At 42.1% G+C, this 21720-nt stretch overlaps 1 protein-coding gene and 1 pseudogene across 1 annotated transcript in view; both read right to left on the bottom strand.

Moving 5' to 3' along the window:
- Positions 1-21720, bottom strand: part of LOC126292321 (glutamate receptor ionotropic, kainate 2-like) — a 1291187-nt gene that overhangs the window by 520873 nt on the left and 748594 nt on the right. Inside the window, exon 6 of the mRNA XM_049986255.1 lies at positions 18169-18344. Within this exon, the coding sequence (XP_049842212.1) occupies positions 18169-18344 (176 nt within the window). The remainder of the gene's footprint in view (positions 1-18168; positions 18345-21720) is intronic.
- Positions 1425-3039, bottom strand: LOC126283756 (dihydrolipoyl dehydrogenase, mitochondrial-like; annotated as a pseudogene).

Here is a 21720-nt window from a genome sequence, read left to right as displayed (position 1 = left end):
GCCACGTGGGATAGGACCGTTCCGTGAGGACGCAGGGCGCCTGTCACCAATCCTTCTGGCACTTCGAATGGAAGCTCAAAGATGCGGATCGTTCGGAGGCCCATGCCGGCGTGTTCAACTGTTACCGCTCCAACATTCCCGTCCGAATGACAGAAACGAAGTCCTTGTCAGTGTCGAAGTAGTAGTTCGTCACATGCCGCTTCATTAATGAGCTTGACATAGACCACGCTGCTGACTATAGATAAGTGTTTTCCAACTAGAACGTCAGGTTCGATTTTCACCCCGTCCCGTAAATAACGTTCGATCTCGTAAGCCTTAGGTCGAGCATATTCGTTAACAAAACTAAATTTCAGTGTCGATTTGCGGAACGACAAGGCCATGATTCGTTCTATGTATACAGCGACACACCGCTACACACGTAACGTAATCAACTCTCGCGCAGACGTGCGGCAGGGACGTAAACACTGTCCGAACCGCTGCGCCGCCGAAAGCTGACTGCGAGGCTATGGGACTTTGCTTCCGAGGTCATCAGGCTCCCATAACTTAGAAATACTTTAACTTAACTAACCTAAGGACATCACACACATCCATGCCCGAGGCAGGATTCGAACCTGCGACCGTAGAGGTCGCGAAGTTCTAGACTGTAGCGACCTGAACCGCTCGGCCACACCGACCGGCGTGTTCCCTGGTACCAGACCTTTCGTTTCAAGGTCCTACGGCTGATGAAGTATGGCTAAACCGTCTTCACACCGTTGTATAACTGGTTTTTAAAAAGAAATATAAGGAATTTTACTCACCATAAAAATCTGTAACAAAAGAATTAACAATATACTCCAAATTTCTTTAATGTACAGATTGGTTTCGTTACGTGAGAAGGCCCATGAGAAATGACTGATCACAGGACGATAAGTGTGTGCGACGAGGGCCTCCCGTCGGGTAGACCGTTTGTCGGGTGCAAGTCTTTCGATTTGACGCCACTTCGGCGACTTGCTCGTCGTTGGGGATGAAATGATGATGATTAGGACGACACAACACCCAGTCCCTGAGCGGTGAAAAATCTTCGACCCGGCCGGGATTCGAACCCGGGCCGTGAGGATTGATAGTCTGTCGCGCTGACCACTCAGCTACCTTTTTTTTGCTTACATTTTAATTTATAAATTACCCAAAATGCAACAAGAATTTGTGAGGATTTCATTTCTTACAATAGATGTGCACGAACTTTTACAATAATGAGATATGTTATAAACATAACATGATAAATAATTTAACAAGATTCTTTTAAATAATTGATGTGAACATGCTGCTTGTATCATTTTAGTTCTATACACAAGACAGAGAAGTATTTACAATCTCTGATTTCCTTAACGAAATGCATAAAAAGGTGAAAATACTTTAGTTTTTATTCTTTAACATTTTCTCCTTACAGAAACAGATCTGTGATTTTTTAATATCACAACAGTCTAAAAACTGATTGGCTTTCCAAAGTAGGCAGCCAGACATCCTTCTCTGACAGCCTCTGAGCATGTTGGATGAGCATGACGTGCTCTCGCAACATCCTCACAAGATGCTCCATATTCCATCGCTAATACTCCTCCATTGATTAACTCTCCAGCACCTGGTCCTATGATATGAATATCCAATATTCTGTCTGTCGCTTTGTCCCCCAACGTCTTCACAAAGCCCTCAGTATCATTATTTGTCTTTGCTCTACTGTTTGCAGCGAATGGAAATTTTAATTTTGTATTCTCTACCATCACTTCTCAGATCCTCTTCGGTGTAACCAACCCAACCAACTTCCGGATGAGTGTAGATCACAGAAGGAATGCAGTTGTAATCAATATGAACTGGGCCTCCAGCAATGCCTTCTACACACACAATGCCCTCATCTTCAGCTTTGTGAGTCAACATTGGACCATGTATAGTGTCGCCAATAGCATAAATATTTGGTATTACAGTCTGAAATGTAGAATTGACAGGAATTCTCCCCTTCTCATCCCGTTCGATGCCAATTTCTTCAAGACCCAAATTAGAAGTGTATGGTCTTCTTCCGACACACACAAGCAGGACATCACATTCCAGCTCCTCCTTTTTAGAAGTCTTTCACATTTCTAACACTGACTTTAATTACATTTCCCTGGACAGCAGCACCAGTAACTTTTGTTCCCAGCTTGAATTTTAGACCTTGCTTTGTCAATATCCTCTGGAACATTTTAGAAACTTCTCCATCTATTCCTGCACCGCCAACAGAAGGACGAAATTCCACAGCAATTACCTCTGCACCCAACCTTGACCAAACAGATCCCAACTCTAAACCAATTACACCAGCACCAATGAAGACTAATCTCTGTGGAACTTCCTTCAGAGACAATGCCCCTGTAGATGAGACAATTCATTCTTCATCTATATTTATTCCTGGAAATGAAGTCACTTCTGATCCTGTTCCAATAATTATATTTTTGGCTTTCACAATTTCTGTAGAGTTGTCCGCTTTTATCACAGTAACTTCATTTTGTCCAGTTATTTTCCCATGCCCACTCAGTAACTGAACCTTCTTTTGCTTGAATAAGTGAGCAATACCTCCTGTGAGAGCTTTCACAGCAATACTCTTAGCTTCCATCATTTGTTGTAAATTCAGTTACAAGTTAGATGCTTCTACTCCTCTCTTCGCTAAGTCGCCTGAATGAGCCACATGATAGTAGTGTGAATTGTTTGAAAAAGCTTTGGAAGGAATACAACCAACATTCAGGCATGTTCCTCCTAATGAATCATTCTTCTCTACACATACAGTCTTCATGCCCAGCTGAGCTGATTTTATGGCTACCACATAGCCACCCAGCCCTGACCAAATAACTGCAACATCTGCTTCATGGGATGCTGCATATTATCGCTGTTGTATGCAAGTTAACAGGGGGCTGATGTTTGGAGCACGTTGTACATTTGAAGGCTTTAACGAAGTCAATCTATACAGGGCACCTAAACTCATTATTTCTGCTGTCTCCTTCAAAGGTGTTATCAGGGCCCTTGTTCCACCCGATCAGAGATTTCTCTACCGGAGGGGGGGGGGGGGCGGACCACAGGACAATGAAACTTTGTAAAAACATTTGAAAGGAAGAACCGAATATCGAATAAACCATTGGAAGAAACACATTTTAATTTTCATGTGAGAAGGTAATATTTGTTAACTAAGTACCGTGTATACGTTCCAGGTATTTTACTGCTGCCTGAAATATCTCACGTGGGACGGAATATTCAGCTGTCGTGATGCAGTTCGTGTAATGCCTGATCATCGCAAAATCTCTCGTTATTCCTGTAATGCGTGGATATTCGCGAAGAACCGCGGCACTATGGCTGTTGGTTTCATAAAACAGCTTAACGAGTAAAGCCCTGCTAACTATGTCCAGACCGATGTTGAGTGTCTGCAACTGCAATGTACACCGATGCTTGGGTTTCAACCGTACGTCACCGTACAAGTACCGGCGCCTAACGGCAATTCATGACACTAACATTACTGACAATGCAAATCTTGCAGCACCCCGTCTGAAACATCATTGCCACGTTGTAAATAATATTCCGTCTACAATGGCTCAAGTAGCGAAAGTTTAAACCATTCTGTATTGTACAGCATTTAAATATGCAGAGCATAAAATATCTACGAGGGTCACTCCAAAAGATATGAACACTATTTTTGTAAAAATACAGTTTCCATCTGCATGTGTGAAAGTTTTGGTGTGTAGATACATCCTTCCCGCTTGTTTTCACACTTAGTTCAACTGGTTCTCGTGAGTGGCGCCGCCACAGCATGTCTTCAAGATGGCTGCTACACTTGACGTTCGTCAGAAACAACGTGCTGTCATAGAATTGTGTGCTGTGAAAACGAGACAGTTGGAAACATCCACAAGATATTGAAAAAGGTATATGGAGATGCTGTTGTAGATCGCATTACGTGATGAAAGCGGGCATGGCAATATTGAGGATTGTCCTCGCAGCGGCAGGCCTCGTACTGCACACACTCCAGACAATGTGCAGAGAGTTAACGAATTGGTGACTGCTGGCAGACGCATCACAGTGAACGAATTGTCACTCTACGTTGGGACAGGGGAAGGAAGTCTTTGCAGAATAATGAAAGCGTTGGCGTTAAAAAAGGTTTGTGCCATGTGAGTTCCCAGGATGTTAACAGTGGCTCACGAAGAAACAAGGAAAACGGTATGCAGCGAACTTTTAAAACAGTACGAGAATGGTGGAGATGAATTACTTGGAAGAATTGTGACAGGTGATGAAATAGGGGTCCATAATTTTTTGCCAGAGACGAAGAGGCAATGAGTGGAGTGGCATCATGCAAATTCACCCAAGAAAAAAAAAATCAATACAACACCTTCTGCTGGAAAAGTTATGGGTACGGTTTTTTTCGATTCCGAAGGACTCTTACTTGCAGACATCATGCCAAGTGGAACGACCATAAATTCTGATTCATACGTGACGAGGCTGAAGAAACTTCAAGCTCGACTGAGTCGTGTTCGACCATATCGGCAAAAGCAGGATGTTTTTCTGTTGTACGACAATGCACGGCCACATGTAAGTCAAAAAACTATGGAAGCGATCACAAACCTCGGATGTACAACACTGAAACACCCACCTTACAGCCCTGACCTGGCTTCATGTGACTATCATCTCTTTACGAAACTGAAAGACTCTTCATGGAACAAGGTTTGAAGATGATGACTCTCTTGTGCACGCTGCCAAACAGTGGCTCCAGCAGGTTGGTCCACAATTTTACCATGCGGTTATACAGGCGCTGGTTCCAAGATGGTGTAAGGCAGTTGAGAGGGATGAAAAACATGTGGAGAAATGAAAATATTGTTCCTAAAGGATGTATCTACACACTGTGAAACTTTCAAACGTGTAGAATAAAAGATGGATTAAAAAAAATAGTGTCATTTCTTTTGGAGTGAGACTCTTACAAACGCTGCATAAAACACAATTTCATATCCAGCGACAACAAAATGCCGCAAATCACTTATGGCGGTCTCTAATCCACATTTCTTCATGCAATTCTAAAATCAATCATAGACTGAATTACCGAGCAGAACATAAAGTACATTGGCCTCCGAGTATAAACTCTCCCTACTTTTTTAACAAATGCCCTAGTTTTTCATTCGGTTATGCATTTCCTCTCCTCAAGGCCTGTTCAAAAACCTATCATAGTATATCTGAGCCATGTGCGGCTCGCGGTGATGCCGTTCATAGCTTAGTATCTTGGTTCAAAATGGTTCAAATGGCTCTGAGCACTATGGGACTTAATATCTGTGGTCATCAGTCGCCTGGAACTCAGAACTACTTAAACCTAACTAACCTAAGGACATCACACACATCCATGCCCGAGGCAGGATTCGAACCTGCGACCGCAGCGGTCACACGGTTCCAGAATGAAGCGCCTAGAACCCCTCGGTCACTTCGGCCGGCGCAATAAGTTGTCAGTCGACTATTTATACTGGGATCTTTCCAGTGCCTATCTTCACTGGGGATTAATCTTCCATAAGCCACTATTGCTTATTCGATCAAAAGTTTCTCAAGGTCGATAAAGGCCATGTGGGGTTCTATATTAAATTCTCTGTGCTTGCCTATAATGTTTCGATTACAAACATATTGTCTGCGCTCGAACGTCATGATTTAAATCAATTTTGTTGCTCAGTAATAAAATTGGCGATGGAGGTGTCAACGCAAAGTCGATGTAATATGCTGCGAAGGTGGGTAGAAATCGATTGAAGTAGAAAGGTAAGTGAGTCGTATCAATTTCACAAAATCTCGTCCTGTCCGTCACGTTCGAAGTGCTAAACGAAAAGCTGCCATATAGCGATAACTGTTGGGACTCGATGTATAAGACGGAGAGTAAAGGACACTGTGAGGTGTGTTCATTGCTGTGTTGTTTATGATAAGTGCTGAAAATATTATATTTTGAAAATAGTTTTGGATGCAAATAACAAATCTCTGAGATAATTCGTTTAGTTACTTCTTACGTATTTGTTGCAAAACTAGTTAATGTCAGGAGGGGTTATACAGGGTGGTCCATTGATCGCGACCGGGCCAAATATCTCACCAAATAAGCGTCAAACGAAAAAACTACAAAGAACGAAACTTTTCTAGATTGAAGGGGGAAAACCAGATGGCGCTATGGTTGGCCCTATAGATGGCGCTGTGTTTTTCTTAAAATACGAACCCTCATTTTTATTACGTATTCGTGTGGTACGTAAATAAATATGAATGTTTTAGCTGGACCACTTTTCGCTTTGTGATAAATGGCGCTGTAATAGCCACAAACATATTGCTCACAATTTTAGACGAACTGTTGGAAACAGGTAGGCTTTTTAAATTAAAATACAAAACATAGGTATGTTTGAACATTTTATTTCGGTTGTTCGACTGTAATACATGTACCTTTGTGAACTTACCATTTCTGAGAACGCATGCTGCTACAGCGTGATTACCTGTAAATACTACATTAATGCAATAAATGCTCAAAATGATGTCCGTCAACCTCAGTGTATTTGGAAATACGTGTAACGACATTCCTCTCAACAGCGAGTAGTTCGCCTTCCGTAATGTTTGCACATGCATTCATAGTCTGCTGACGCATGTTGTCAGGCGTTGTCGGTGAATCACGATAGCAAATATCCTTCAACTTTCCCCACAGAAAAAAAATACGAGGACGTCAGATCCTGTGAACGTGTGGGCCGTGGTATGGTGCTTCGACGACCAACCCACCTGTCATTAAATACGCTATTCATTACCGCTTCATCCGCACGCAAGCTATGTGGCGGACATCCATCATGTTGGAAGTACATCGCCCTTCTGTCATGCAGTGAAACATCTTGCAGTAACATCGGTAGAGCGTTACATAGGAAATCAGCATACATTGCACCATTCAGATTTGCCATCGATAAAATGGGGGCCAATTATCCTTCCTCCCATAATGCCGCACCATACATTAAGCCGCCAACGTCGCTGATGTTCCACTTGTCGCAGTCATCGTGGATTTTCCGTTGCCCAATAGTGCATATTATGCCGGTTTACGTTACCGCTGTTGGTGAATGACGCTTCGTTGCTAAATAGAACGCGTGCAAAAAATCTGTATCCTCCCGTAATTTCTCTTGTGCCCAGTGACAGAACTGTACACGACGTTCAAAGTCGTCGCCATGCAGTTCCTAGTACAAAGAAATATGGTAGGGGTGCAATCGATGTTGATGTAGCATTCTCAACATCGACGTTTTTGAGATTCCAGATTCTTGCGCAGTCTGTCTGCTACTGATGTGCGGATTAGCCGCGACAGGAGCTAAAACACCTACTTGGGCATCATCATTTGTTGCAGGTCGTGGTTGACGTTTCACGTATGGCTGAAAACTTCCTGTTTCCTTAAATAACGTAACTACCCGGCGAACGGTCCGGACACTTGGATGATGTCGTCCAGGATACCGAGCAGCATACATAGCACAGGCCCGTTGGGCATTTTGATCACAATAGTCATACATCAACACGATATCGACCTTTTCTGCAGTTGGTAAACGGTCCATTTTAATACAGGTAATGGATCACGAAGCAAATACCGTCCGCGCTGACGGAATGTTACTTGATACCAGGTACTTATACGTTTGTGACTATTACAGCGCCATCTATCACAAAGCGAAAAAAGTGGTCCAACTAAAACACTCATATTTCTTTACATACTGCACGAATATGTAATAAAAATGGGGGTTTATATTTTTAAAAAAACCGCATTTGATATCCGTTTGAGCTATGGCAGCGCCATCTAGAGGTCCAACCATAGCGCCACGTTTCGTTCCATGTATTTTTTTCATTTTATGCTTATTTCGTGAGATATTTCGCCCGGTCACTGTCAATGGACCATCCTGTACACGTGCGGAGAACTGCTGATATGGGAAAAATCCTTTACATTTCCAGCGAATCGGATCAGTGCAATATATGTGAAAATAGCCAATGTTTTTGTGTTAATGTATTAAAATTAATATTTTGTTTTGCTTTGTATTGCAGGGGGAAAAATATAAAAGAACTACTTCTTTATGGATCATAAATGCCATGAAGAATGCAATTAGAGCCTACCGAGAAGGTAAATGTCAGCACCAAGCAGCGGAATTATTTCAAGTGCCACGTTACTGTCTATAAAGACGACTGTAGATTGAAAAAAAATATTCCTGAGTCAAGGCTAAGGGTGGTAAAACCATATTCAGTAAGTAGCTAGGAAGATCAAGCAACAATGAAGATCAACAAATCCTCATTTCGGGTCATATTCAACGTGGATGAAGCCACAACATTAGCGATTACATGAGAAAATGGATTTTTCTGAACAGGCTTTTTTCCATATTGGCCAGTACTTAGATGAATAGCTGAGCTTTGAACATTGAGGAATTAATAAGTAGACGAATTGAAGAATATCTAAACGATGTTCAGAAACAGTCTGAAAAGTTTGTAAGGACGTTGCAGGGTAGGTTCGGTTGTAGAATAGTTCTTAAGCAAAGAATTCGATACGTTTCGATAATTAGCATTGAAGTCAGACAATCAGGCCATTTCGCGCATAATTCAAGCGGCCCACTAGAGGCGCTGTCATCAAACGTGCTCTCTGGTTTCCTAAAACCGAACAAACTATACCAAAACTGGAATGGGGCGGTATTAAGGATCGAACCCGAGCCAGAGGTTGCACAGTCTCGTGCGCTATTGTCTACGCTATCAGAACAACTGTCTAGTTGCATCTGGCGGGCCGCCTGAATCTGCGTGTGCAAAGGCCTGATTGGCAACTTCAGTGCTAATTTACACGGAAACGAAGCAACGTACCATATTTTTTCTAAACAGTTACTTCTCAGCAGAACCTTCCCAGTAACTCACTTACAAGCTTGTCAGTGAGATTTGACCACCCTCTATATTCCGCACGCCACCTTACAATGTTTGGCGAATTGTACTTTTTGTAACGCTGTCACTTGTTCAAGTCACGAATGGTTCGCGGTAAGAAAGATTGTTGGTCATATTTGTACAAGAAAAGGCCGTGAGGGATTACAAATGTCGGAGGAAGAGTATTTTTACAATACAGGTGACTGCAGGATATGCTTTGGTGTAACTTCACGTGTGCTGCAGTGCTATTGGAATTGCTCGTTAATATTTTATAAAATTTTAGTCGTCAGTTTCTTATTTTAAAGTTTATTTGTGTTAATATTCGCTGTAAAAGTAACTTATTAATGTATTTTCTTTAATTTCAGTCTTTCTTCCTGTGTTATTGTCTCGAGAGGTCTATTATTCGTAAGTGTGCTTGCGTCGTTCGTCTAAGCCTCACACTTCAGTACTGTGTTTACATTTTGCGGCGTGCACTGCAGCTTAGCGGTTATAAAGCTAATTACTGACCAACTTATTTGCGGACTGCTATACAGTTATTAAATTTAATAGTTTTCAGCGGTGTTTCTTGCCGTTTGTGGCGGAATAACAATTTAATAAACTTTTGGAAACCTTCTCTCGCTAAGTTTTTTAGAATTTTCTGTGAGTTGAAGTCGTTTAGTAAATTTCATTCTTTTGTTTTCAACTGACGTTTCGTTTTGTTTCTAGTGAAATATTTCAGTAAAATTTTCATTCAGTGTTTCAACTTCTTTTAGTATTCCAATGGCCGTTAGAATTTTTTGGTTTTATGTAATAATTTTGTGAAGTTTTTTTGGTATTGGTATTAGCTGTGGTGTAGTAGTATTAATACAAGTAGTTGCTTTCTTAGTAGGCAAAGAATTTCGAGACCATTATTGTAATTATATAAATAGTTTGTCGTAGGTTTATGAGTAGTGGGTGGTATTTTTTCAACGTATTTTCATTGGGGAGAATGCAGTGGGGAAGCCAGAGGTCATTTTAGTGAGATCCTCTCCTGGGAATGCAGAATCTGTAGTAGAAATAAGTTGGTAGAGGAGCTGGAGCATAAGATCTGTGTCCAGGTGCAGTTACAACGCGCTAAGGAGGAACTAGGTAGGTAGCGGAGAGTTAAGGGTGGTGTGGAACGGGAACTGGCAATTGGCAAGAAGGCAGCTAGGAAGAGGAGGTGTTCAGACAGTTTTACTTTGCGTATATGCAGTAGATTTGACCAATTGTCAGAGTTGAGTGGAGAGCAGCCTCGTGCAGCTGTAGATGTAGGGAACCTGCGGCAGTCCTCAGCAGTTAGGAGGCCTAGGGTAGTTGCAAAGTCTAGCAGAAAGAAGGTTCTGCTATTATGTAGTTCTCATGGTAGACGTGTGGGCCAGCAGTAGCAGGAAGTATTGGGGAGCGAGTACCAGGTCACCAACAGTGTGTAGTTTAGTGCAGGGTTGGCTCAAGTGACTGACAGTATAGGAGAGTTACTTAGGAACTTTACGAAGGAGGATCAGGTAGTGTTACTGGGTGGAGCAGGGAACAGTATTCATAGGGCCGGGGAATATGATGTAGGTGGTGACCTTGTAAAGATAGCTATTCAAACTGGTGGCAATAATGTGCATTTTGTGCAACTGTTTCGACGTCATGATCGGCCTCACCTTAATGCTGCTGTTGGTCGCGTTAACAGGGGGCTGGGAAGGGCGCTGATGGCAGATTGCATGGGTCACTTCTCAGTGGTGCCAGTTGGGTCTGTCAGTAGACTGGGCATCACTAAACACGGCCTGAAGCTCAATAGGTATGGAGAGGCTAGCTAAGCTTATAGATGTCAGTGTAGTGGGTGGTGGTGGTGGTGGTGTCACTCATGGAAAAAAATTCCTTTTTTAGACTGGAGTCAGTTAATAGGTATACCTGCGTAAAGGAAGTCCCTCTAACAAAGGGCTCACTTTCCGAGGATGTAATGTTTCCAAGTAGAGAAGGATTTAGCTTATTTCATCAAAATATAAGAGGTATTAGAGATAAAGTTAATGAACTGCTTATAGATGTTGGCTATGAACTTACAGGTGTATCAGAGCACCATTTAAATAATTTCACAATTCAGAGGCTTCCTTTACCAGGATACAGATTAGCTGGCTGTTTCTCAAGGAGCTCCTTGCAGGGTGGGGGAGTGGCTATATACGTATTCCATAGTTGTATCACGACACTGCACTGAACTGGTGTTTGAATGTTGTGCAAGGGCAGCTGAATGTACTGAAAATAAACTTCTAATTGTTGTTGTTTATAGGTCCCCTAACTCCGACTTGAGAACATTTCTGCTCAATCTAGGGAGGGTTCTTGATTCCTTTTCGAGGAAGTACCAGAAATTAGTTATATGTGGTGACTTCCATAGACATTTTGTACATGGTGGGGCAAGAAAAAGGATGTTGGTAAATCTCTTAAATTCATATGATCTGATGCAGACTATGTTTTTTTCCAATTAGGGTGCAGGGGAACAGTAGCACAGCCATAGACAATATTTTCATTCATTCTTCATTACTAGATGGGCATTCTGTTAGTAAAGGCATGAATGACCTTTCAGACCATGATGCACAAACTTTAACACTAAAAGGCTTTTGTGCTCAAACCAATGTCATATTTAATTACAAACTATGTAGGAATGTTAACCAACAAAAATAGAGTTTTTTAAACCGTAGAAACTTAAAAATGTTATTAGGAAGGCAAAGAGTGTGTGGTATGCAGATAGAATACCTAATTCACAGGATGAAATTAAAACCATATGGTCAGTTGTGAAGGAAGTGTCCGGTCAGCAGCACAAGGTCATCGATACAAAGTCAGTTTGTAATAAAAATATTTCTGTTACTGATAAATCAGATATATGTACAGCATTTAACAATTATTTTCTGAGCGTTGCTGGTGAATTAAATAATAATTAAATTTCTGAATGGAATTATATAACTCTATTGGAAAAAGCATTTCTGAGATTGATGTCTGAAATACTCCTCTGAGATACAGACAAGAGGGAGATTAAGTCAACAATTAAATCACTGAAGTCTAAGGACTCTAATGGTTATGATGGAGTACCTAGCAGAATATTAAAGTACTGTGCTGTACATGTTAGCCCTGTATTTAGCCGTATTTGTAATTTTTCCTTTAGGAATGGTCAGTTTCTTGAGCGATTAAAGTACTCAGTAGTAAAGCCACTTTATACAAAGGGAGAAGGGGATAATGTAGATAATTTTAGACCTATTTCTATGCCATCAATATTAGCAAAAGTGATTGAAAAGGCTGTATATGTAAGGATAATTGATCATTTCATATCGCACGATTTGCTTTCGGCTTTATAACTCGTTTAACAACTGAAAATGCTGTATTCTCTTTTCTCTGTGAGGTACTACGTGGGTTAAACAAAAGGTTTCGAACGCTTGGCATTTTTTTTATTGAACTAAGGCATTTGATTGTGTTGATCACAAAATATTGCGCCAGATGTTGGATCATTACGGAATACGGGGAGTAGCTCACAATTGGTTCACCTCTTACTATAGCAACAGGCAACAAAATGTCATTATTCACAATGTTGATAATGGCTGTCATGTGGGGTCAGAGTGGGGTACTGTCAGGTGGGGGGTGCTCCAGGGATCAGCATTGGGGCGACTCCTGTTCCTAATTTATGTATTTGATATTATTTCTAGTATTACGGGTAACTCTAAAATATTTGTTTGCTGATGGCACTAGTTTGGTAGTAAAGGATCTTGTGTGCAATATTGGCTCGGTTTCAAATAGTGCGGTACATGACTTAAGTTCATGGTTTGTAAAAAATAAACTATCGCTAGATCAGAGTAAGTTTTTACAGTTTCTAACACAAAATTCAACAAAGCCTGACGTTTTAATTTCACAGAACGGGCATTGTTGTTGTTGTGGTCTTCAGTCCTGAGACTGGTTTGATGCAGCTCTCCATGCTACTCTATCCTGTGCAAGCTTCTTCATCTCCCAGTACCTACTGCAACCTACATCCTTCTGAATCTGCTTAGTGTACTCATCTCTCGGTCTCCCTCTACGATTTTTACCCTCCACACTGCCCTCCAATGCTAAATTTGTGATCCCTTGATGCCTCAAAACATGTCCTACCAACCGATCCCTTCTTCTAGTCAAGTTGTGCCACAAACTTCTCTTCTCCCCAATCCTATTCAATACCTCCTCATTAGTTACGTAAGAACGGGCATATGATTAGTGAAACTGAACAGTTAAAATTCCTAGGTGTTCAGATAGATAATAAGCTTTCGTGGATAGCCCACATTCAGGATCTTGTTCAAAGACTTAATACTGCCATTTTTACTATTCGAACGGTATCAGAAGTTAGCGATCGTTCGACACGAAAATTAAAAATCAAACCTGCATTTGGATCGGACTTCCTTAACTCTTGTGCAAAAATATGTGCAATATACTGTTGCATCCATTTTCAATAACCCACCGTTCGAATTCAAAAATCTCGTACGTAACTTATTTTCTTTCGCTTATGTCGTATGGTATTATGTTTTGGGGTGACTCTATCCATTCTAAAAGGATACTTTTGGCGCAGAAACGGGCGGTTCGGGCAAAAAGTGGCGTAAGTTCACGAGCCTCTTGTCGAACCGTGTCCACGTGTCTGGGTATTTTGACATTGGCGTCTCAATTCCTTACTATCATTTCTTGTTAAAAATATTAGCTTATTCGCAAGAATAAGCAGCTTTCTCTCGGTTAATACTCCGCAGACATCAAACCTGCAATTGGATCGGACTTCTTTAACTCTTCTGCAAAAAGGTGTGCAGTATACTATTACATCCATTATCAATAAGGTACCACTCGAATCCAAAAATCTTAGCAGTAATCCACGCAGTTTCAAATCGATACTGAAGAGTTTCATCATGGGCCACTCCTTCTATTATTTCGAGGATTTCCTTGAAAAATTAACCTGATTTTTATTGTACTGTTGATTGTGTTTACTTAAAGTTATGGATTGACTTTTTTCGTGTTCGTAAACATTTACACTTAGCTGTTACTACTTTTATGTTGTAATTTAGTGTACTGACACGTTCCATGATCTTGGAGATTTGCTCCTCAATTTGGTCCTACGGAACTTGACGTGGCCACGTGGTATCACGGAAGTAAACACCCAGCCACGGCGACTGAGGATCATCATCATGTACCAAGAGACAACCGAAGCGATACAACGACAATAGTATTTAGGATTTCCTCTACAGTATCTGGATTCAGTATTTACCCAATGATGATGGTCCACAAGTAGCTGCTAAAAGATTTTTACTTAATAGCTCCACTTCTCCGAAAAACCGTAGGAAATTAGCCATTAGTGGACGTGGTATTGTGTTTTGGCAATTATCAACCTTCCAGGGACAGCACTGATAATCTGAAGAAGATCTACGTCTGCACCTACATACGTCCTCTGTAGACCTACAGGGTTTTTCAAAAATGACCGGTATATTTGAAACGGCAATAAAAACTAAACGAGCAGCGATAGAAATACACCGTTTGTTGCAATATGCTTGGGCCAACAGTACATTTTCAGGCGGATAAACTTTCAAAATTACAGTAGTTACAATTTTCAACAACAGATGGCGCTGCAAGTGATGTGAAAGATATAGAGGACAACGCAGTCTGTGGGTGTGCCATTCTGTACGTCGTCTTTCTGCTGTAAGCGTGTGCTGTTCACAACGTGCAAGTGTGCTGTGGACAGCATGGTTTATTCCTTAGAACAGAGGATTTTTCTGGTGTTGGAATTCCACCGCCTAGAACACAGTGTTGTTGCAACAAGACGAAGTTTTCAATGGAGGTTTAATGTAACCAAAGGACCGAAAAGCGATACAATAAAGGATCTGTTTGAAAAATTTCAAAGGACTGTGAAGGTGACGGATGAACGTGCTGGAAAGTAGGGCGACCGCGTACGGCAGCCACAGAGGGCAACGCGGAGCTAGTGTACCAGGTGATCCAACAGCGGCCTCGGGTTTCCGTTCGCCGTGTTGCAGCTGCGGTCCAAATGACGCCAACGTCCACGTATCGTCTCATGCGCCAGAGTTTACACCTTTATCCATACAAAATTCAAACGCGGCAACCCTTGAGCGCCGCTACCATTGCTGCACGAGAGAGATTCGCTAACGATATAGCGCACAGGATTGATGACGGCGATATGCATGTGGGCAGCATTTGGTTTACTGACGAAGCTTACTTTTACCTGGGCGGCTTCGTCAATAAACAGAACTGGCACATTTGGGGAACCGAAAAGCCCCATGTTGCAGTCCCATCGTCCCTGCATCCTCAAAAAGTACTGGTCTGGGCCGCCATTTCTTCCAAAGGAATCATTGGCCCATTTTTCAGATCCGAAACGATTACTGCATCACGCTATCTGGACATTCTTCGTGAATTTGTGGCGGTACAAACTGCCTTAGACGACACTGCGAACACCTCGTGGTTTATGCAAGATGGTGCACGGCCGACGTCTTTAATTTCCTGAAAGAATATTTCGATGGTGTGATTGCTTTGGGCTATCCGAAAGATACAGGAGGCGGCGTGGATTGGCCTCCCTATTCGCCAGACATGAACCCCTGTGACTTCTTTCTGTGGGGACACTTGAAAGACCCGGTGTACCGCCAGAATCCAGAAACAATTGAACAGCTGAAGCAGTACATCTCATCTGCATTTGAAGCCATTCCGCCAGACACGTTGTCAAAGGTTTCGGGTAATTTCATTCAGAGACTACGCCATATTATTGCTACGCTTGGTGGATATGTGGAAAATATCGTACTATAGAGTTTCCCAGACAGCAGCGCCATCTGTTTTGACAATTGTAACTACTGTAATTTCGAAAGTTTGTCTGCCTGAAAATGTACTGTGGTCCCAAGCATATTGCAACAAACAGTGTATTTCTATCGCTGCTCGTTTAGTTTGTATTGCCGTTTCAAATATACCGATCATGTTTGAAACACCCTGTATGTACCGTCCGTGGCGGAGCTTACTCTGTGCCACTACTAGTTATTTCCTTTCCTGGTACGCGCACAAACAGAGCGGGAGAAAAACGACTAGCTATATGCCTACGTGCGAGCCGTAATTCGTGTCCCTTACTGGATATGTACGTTGGCGGCAGCAGAATCGGTCCGTAGTCAGTTTCTAGTGCCGGTTCTCTAATTTTCCTCGATAGTGTTCCTCAGAAAGAACGTCATCTTTCCTCCATGGATTCTCTTTGAGTTTCCGATTCACCTCTGTAACACATGCTGTTAAAACCTACGATAACAAATCTATCAGCCCGCCTCTGAAGTGCTTCCATATCGCTTAATCCGACTTGGTGTAAATCTCAAACACACAAGCACTAGGTGTTCTAACGAATGGGCCGTACTAGTCTCTTATATGCGGTCTCCTTTACACTCTCTTAAAATTCTCCAATTAAATCAAAATCGACCATTCGCCTTCTCTAATACAGACCTCACATGCTCGTTCCATTTCATAACGTTTTGCAAAGTTACTCCTAGATGTAAAATCGACGTGAATCTGTCAAGCAACACTAATTCTGTATTTGAACATTTCCTGTTTATCTGCATCAAAATACATTTTTCTGCACTTAGAGGCAGCTGCCATTCATAACGCAAACTAGGAATTTTGTCTGAGTCATGTTGTGTCCTGTTGCCGTCACTTAGCGACGACATCCAGCGAAGTTGGTGTTCGCGTCTTACAGTTCTTAAAGCAATAGACAACATTTCTATTACTACCAACAATTACGTAGGCGCCTAAGTCATCTTGCATGGGCCATCGGTGTTTTGTGGTGGAGTTATGAACTTCACTCTCGCTAACAATGATACGAATGAACACGGTAACGGCTGGGTCACCGTTGCTCTTGTACGTGGACCAAAAGTCGATAAAGTAAAAAGGCTAGATATTTTCAACCCACGTTATGTCATCGCTTATCGGACATTTCAGATTTGTGAAGTTTACAACAGAGACAAGGGTTCATCGTATTACTTGTCGACCATGCATTTGGTTCTCAGAACCAGGAATCATCGTAAAATAAATGAATCGTAACCTGTCTCAGTGTGCGTGAAAGGTGTTGAGAACTGTAAAAAGATCGCACTCGTTGGTGATCTGACTCATTATTATAGAAATTAAATAAAGTTCCCTTCCTTATCCTTAATCCTTATCTATTAAAAAAACTACACATTGATCTTGCCAAAAGCCGAGAAGCGATTCCTCTTTGTGTTGTAGCTCTCTGGGGCTCCCTGGGATGCTCTCTGGTGCATCCGTACACCAAAGCGTTATCAGCAAACAGCTGTAGACTGCTGCTCACCCTGTCATCAGATTATTTAGCATACAGGGAATAAGAGCCGTAAGAGCGGTCCTGCCATATCTCCCACGGCAACTCCTGACGATATTCTTGTCTGGTTTGCTTTTGTTGTCCAGTGTTGCGGTCGAGGACAACGCACTGGATTCGGTTACTTAAAAAGTCTTCGAGCCACTCACATATCTGAGAGCCTGTTTCGCAAGCTCGTACCGTCGTTAAGTGTCTGCAGTGGGACAACGATTGAAATGATTTTTTGAGATACAGAAATATTTAATCTGCCTGAAACTCTTACTACATAGTTCACAGGATATCATGTAGGAAAAGGAGAACTGAGTTTCAAACGAACAATGGTTTCTAAAATGGTGCTGATTTGTGGGCAGAAGCTTTTCCGTCTCTAGGAAATTATTGCATTCGAACGGAGAGCATGTTCAACTATTCTACAGAGAACCGTCTTAAGGGTATCTCTCAGTAATTTTGCAGGTCTGTACACTTACCCTTCCTGTATGCAGGACTCACCTGCGCGGTTTTTCAGATCTCAGCAGACAGATAGAAACGTCGTGTGATGAAGTTTGAAGAGGAATATGACGCGACGTAACGACTCAGATTTTATTAGCACTCATTAAATATTGCTAGGAATTCCGAAATTTTGTCGGTTTTTGAGATGGGACAATGTATGCAGACTGATAATCTTGCGAACTGTTGAATAATTCTTGGTGAATACTGTACAGTTGTAATTGCATAGGCTTCCGCGGCCAGAGTCTGTCGCCATAAAAGTTTTCTGGGTGTGGTACCGCGTCATAATGTATAAAACTACTGCTGCTCGAGAAAAACCAACGTTTCGGCCACGGTTGCAGCGGCCTTCTACTGGGTCTACAGGTACAGTTCTTTTGACCAGTCGGTTTAAGAGATACACGACGTTAAATATAGGACACTTAAATGGAAACTATGCTCTGCAGCCGGCCGGTACTCACCGCTCTGAAGAACTTGTACATGTGTTTGGGGTTGGTGTCGACGATGAGCTTGTAGATCTCCTTCTGGCGGATCTCGCGCAGCACCTGCCGGTAGGTGGTGGGCGTCGCCTGCCGGATGTACATCTCGGTACGGACCACCGGAGGCGACTTGACCAGGTCCTGTAGCTTGAACAGCCCTGCAACAGACACGCGCGGAGCTGTTACCGACGCGACAGACTGGGTAAACGCGAAGCTGATCCTACGTGTGTGGTGTGTGTACTGTAAGACTTTCAGTACAGATTATTTTACTTGTCGCTCTAACGAAGTAGGCGAGTGTCAGCAATATGTTTCGTGGTCTTATCGTGGCGTGTTAATCTTCTGTCGTTAGGTCACACGATAGAAATGCCACGTGCACGCTTAGGGTAGCAGATTGACGGTGACCAACTTTAAACAGAACTTGATTAATTTTTACACACATTTCTTAAAATAATAACAAGCATAAAAATTACTTAACTTGGTTCTGATGCAATTTACAATTGACAATCTGAAGTTCCTTTGGTATTGGTACGTTAATCTTATTCTCACATATATATCTGATACTGGACAAAAGTGTCTATACATTTATCTTCCTGGCTATGTACAGGAATATGGTAATCTTATTAGGCTCAGACTGAATCTTGACTATAGACTGGTACAGACAAATGTAGAACTCGTACAGACTGGTACAGACAAATGCAGACTGGTACAGACTGATACGGACAAATGCAGACTGATAGAGATAAATACATACTGGTACAGACTGGTGCAGACAAATGTAGAGTGACTAATTGGAGGTCTGTACACTCGTTACAATACCACGCGCGTTCATGTATCACTACGCGAGTGTGATCCGCGAGGAGAAAAGGTGCTACGTTAGCAGCAATCTCATTGGCTGCGTTACATATTAATACGCGGATGGCGGAAGCAGAATTTGGTCCGTCTCTATTGCAGCACCATCTCATAGCGTGGACACGGACGAGTGCTGCGCCTGCGTTATTGTGATTAGTGGGGCGCGCTCTAGTGGAAAAGTTGTGTACGCGCTAACTACGCGGAACTATGTACACAACAACCTGCAACTGTCACCTGTGAAACGCATCTCATTCCAGTGTAATACACGGTTAGTCTAAATGACTGATGTTTTCAGAAGTAATGGAAGCCATGTGTAACACCCCAAATATGGATCCCCTAATGAAAACCCATTGGTAGTGAAAGAAATAGCAAAATTAGTTATCCTGACATTGACGGGAGCTACTGACAACAAAATTAACACTATTGCAAGTTTGACTAACAGGAATACTATGAAACTAATAATGTTTCTTATAAAGAAAGGACTAAATGAAAGTGTATCAGATGATACGAAGCCTAAAACTTTAAATAAACAATTCAGAATATATTCTTTACGAAGGTTAAAGCCCAGACCACAAATAGATCAGCGATAACATTTGCAGGCCGCGGTGGCCGAGCGGTTATAGGCGCTTCAGTCCGGAACCGCACGACTGATACCGTCGCAGGTTCGAATTCTGCATCGGGCATAGATATGTGTGATGTCCTTAGGTTAGTTAGATTTAACTAGTTCTACGTTCTAGGGTACTGATGACCTCAGATGTTAAGTGCCATACTGTTCAGAGCCATTTGAACATTTTTTTAGATAACATTTATCCAAGAAGAGAGTTGTAGCCGCATCGAGCTGTAAGTTCGCTGCGACTGCAATGTAACACTGCAATTGAGATGTTAATTCAATAGTAGTAAGCTTATTGAACGCTACTTGATGGTTTCAATCTGATCTCAAGCTTTAAAAGTTTTCTCGTATCGTCTTGATGTAATAGTCAGAATTTCGAATTAAAGTAAAATAACATTTACGGTTTAGCCAGACAACGGAGCAGTTATTATATGCGAAAGAAAGGTAAATCGTGTGACACTTGATTAGCGCTGGGACTTATTCTTCGTGATCTGAGATTGTTACAAACATCATAGGACACATGATCTGTGATTGTCACGAACATCGAAGGACACAGCAATATACCAACGGCCGACATCAACGATATTACTAGCCTTGAGTAGGAAACATTTACACGCGATCAGGAAGAACTTACGGAGTGTTGTCGGGAGTTGTAGTCAATGTCAGAATCGCTGATGCAAATAGATTAAAGACCCTGAATGACAGATCGGTGTGTTTTGAGCGCAGGTACAAAGTTCAGTAACTCCAATATAACTGTAATGCTTCGTGTCGGCTACGTCATTTAATGGAAATTTACTGTGTAATTGTGAAATTAACTATTTCTTGAGAGAAGGCAAAAGTTAAAGGTGATCTAGTGATTTTATTAACAGTGAACAGCAAGATTACACCGAAATACGACGCTTTAAGTAAATTGTCCAAAGGGTATTTTATCTCTGGAATTCCGTCGTTTTAGTTGTAGAATTAACACCATAGCGACGCCTTGACGACGCTACAGTAACTGATAAATCAACGACCTCGAAAAACTATGATGTGGCATCGGCCTGAGTGATGGACTTCATAATTCAAGATATCCCATTAACTGCGTTTGAACACTCATTCGCAAAACCGGGCATAAGAACTGCAGTTATCAAGTTCGCTTAAGCTTATCAGCCTGTCGCGAACACGCAAAGCACATCTGGTTAATTGTTTCAGATCAAGGGAGTTGTTGCGGATACGAGTGGTGAAGTCGCTGTGGGTTCGAAGTAAAGAAGACGGACAGACTTCGAACACCAGTGCTTCAATTTTAAACAACGGCTGCTTACACATTACGGCGTGCTGCTCCATCGATACACTGGTATCAGTCTATGGGACATAGTTTCTGAAACTATTCAACAAAGTGAGGAGTTTGTTTTTAACAGTTACAGATCAGAGTCGTAGCGATCGACGAACGCTGTTCCATGTCAACCAGACTGGGAGAACTATCGCTATCGAGCCGACACAAATAAAACGCCACGCGCAGTAAGGGGAAGCATGGCCCAGTATGGGGAAGCATGGCCGCTTGTAGTCGACTATAAATACACAAAAAGCAAAAAAAAAGAAAGGTTACAATTTGAGAGGAGCTTCGAAAGCTGAGGGAGTCAGTAGCGCTTTGATCCACTTCTGTCTATTATACAGGGTGTCCCACTCAAACCTCCCTGATTTCAAAGACCCAGGGTGAAAAAAAAAAGTAGATACGTCAATACAAAATGCACCACATTGTAGACCATCTCAAAGAATTTATCTATTTATTATCAATACACCTCTGCATGTGAACCATTTGTAGCACGAACAATATCGAGTCTATATTCAATTTCTTGCCATGTTCTTTGTAACATTTCCTCTGTTATTGTTGCAATCGCATTAGTGATATGATTTCGCAACGTAGGAATATCGTCCACTTTGGTCGCAGACACGCGGTCCTCCACGAATCTCCACATGAAGAAATCTAGCGGCGTAATGTCGGGTGAATGTGCTGGCCACGCAATGGGTCCTCCGCGTCCCATCCAACGATTGGGAAATTTCCTATCCAGCAACTTGCTAACAGCCGTTGCCTGAGG

This window comes from Schistocerca gregaria, chromosome 1 (assembly GCF_023897955.1).
Source record: "Schistocerca gregaria isolate iqSchGreg1 chromosome 1, iqSchGreg1.2, whole genome shotgun sequence".
Classification (NCBI taxonomy): Eukaryota; Metazoa; Arthropoda; class Insecta; order Orthoptera; family Acrididae; genus Schistocerca; species Schistocerca gregaria.
This window is presented reverse-complemented; position numbering and strand designations above follow the sequence as displayed.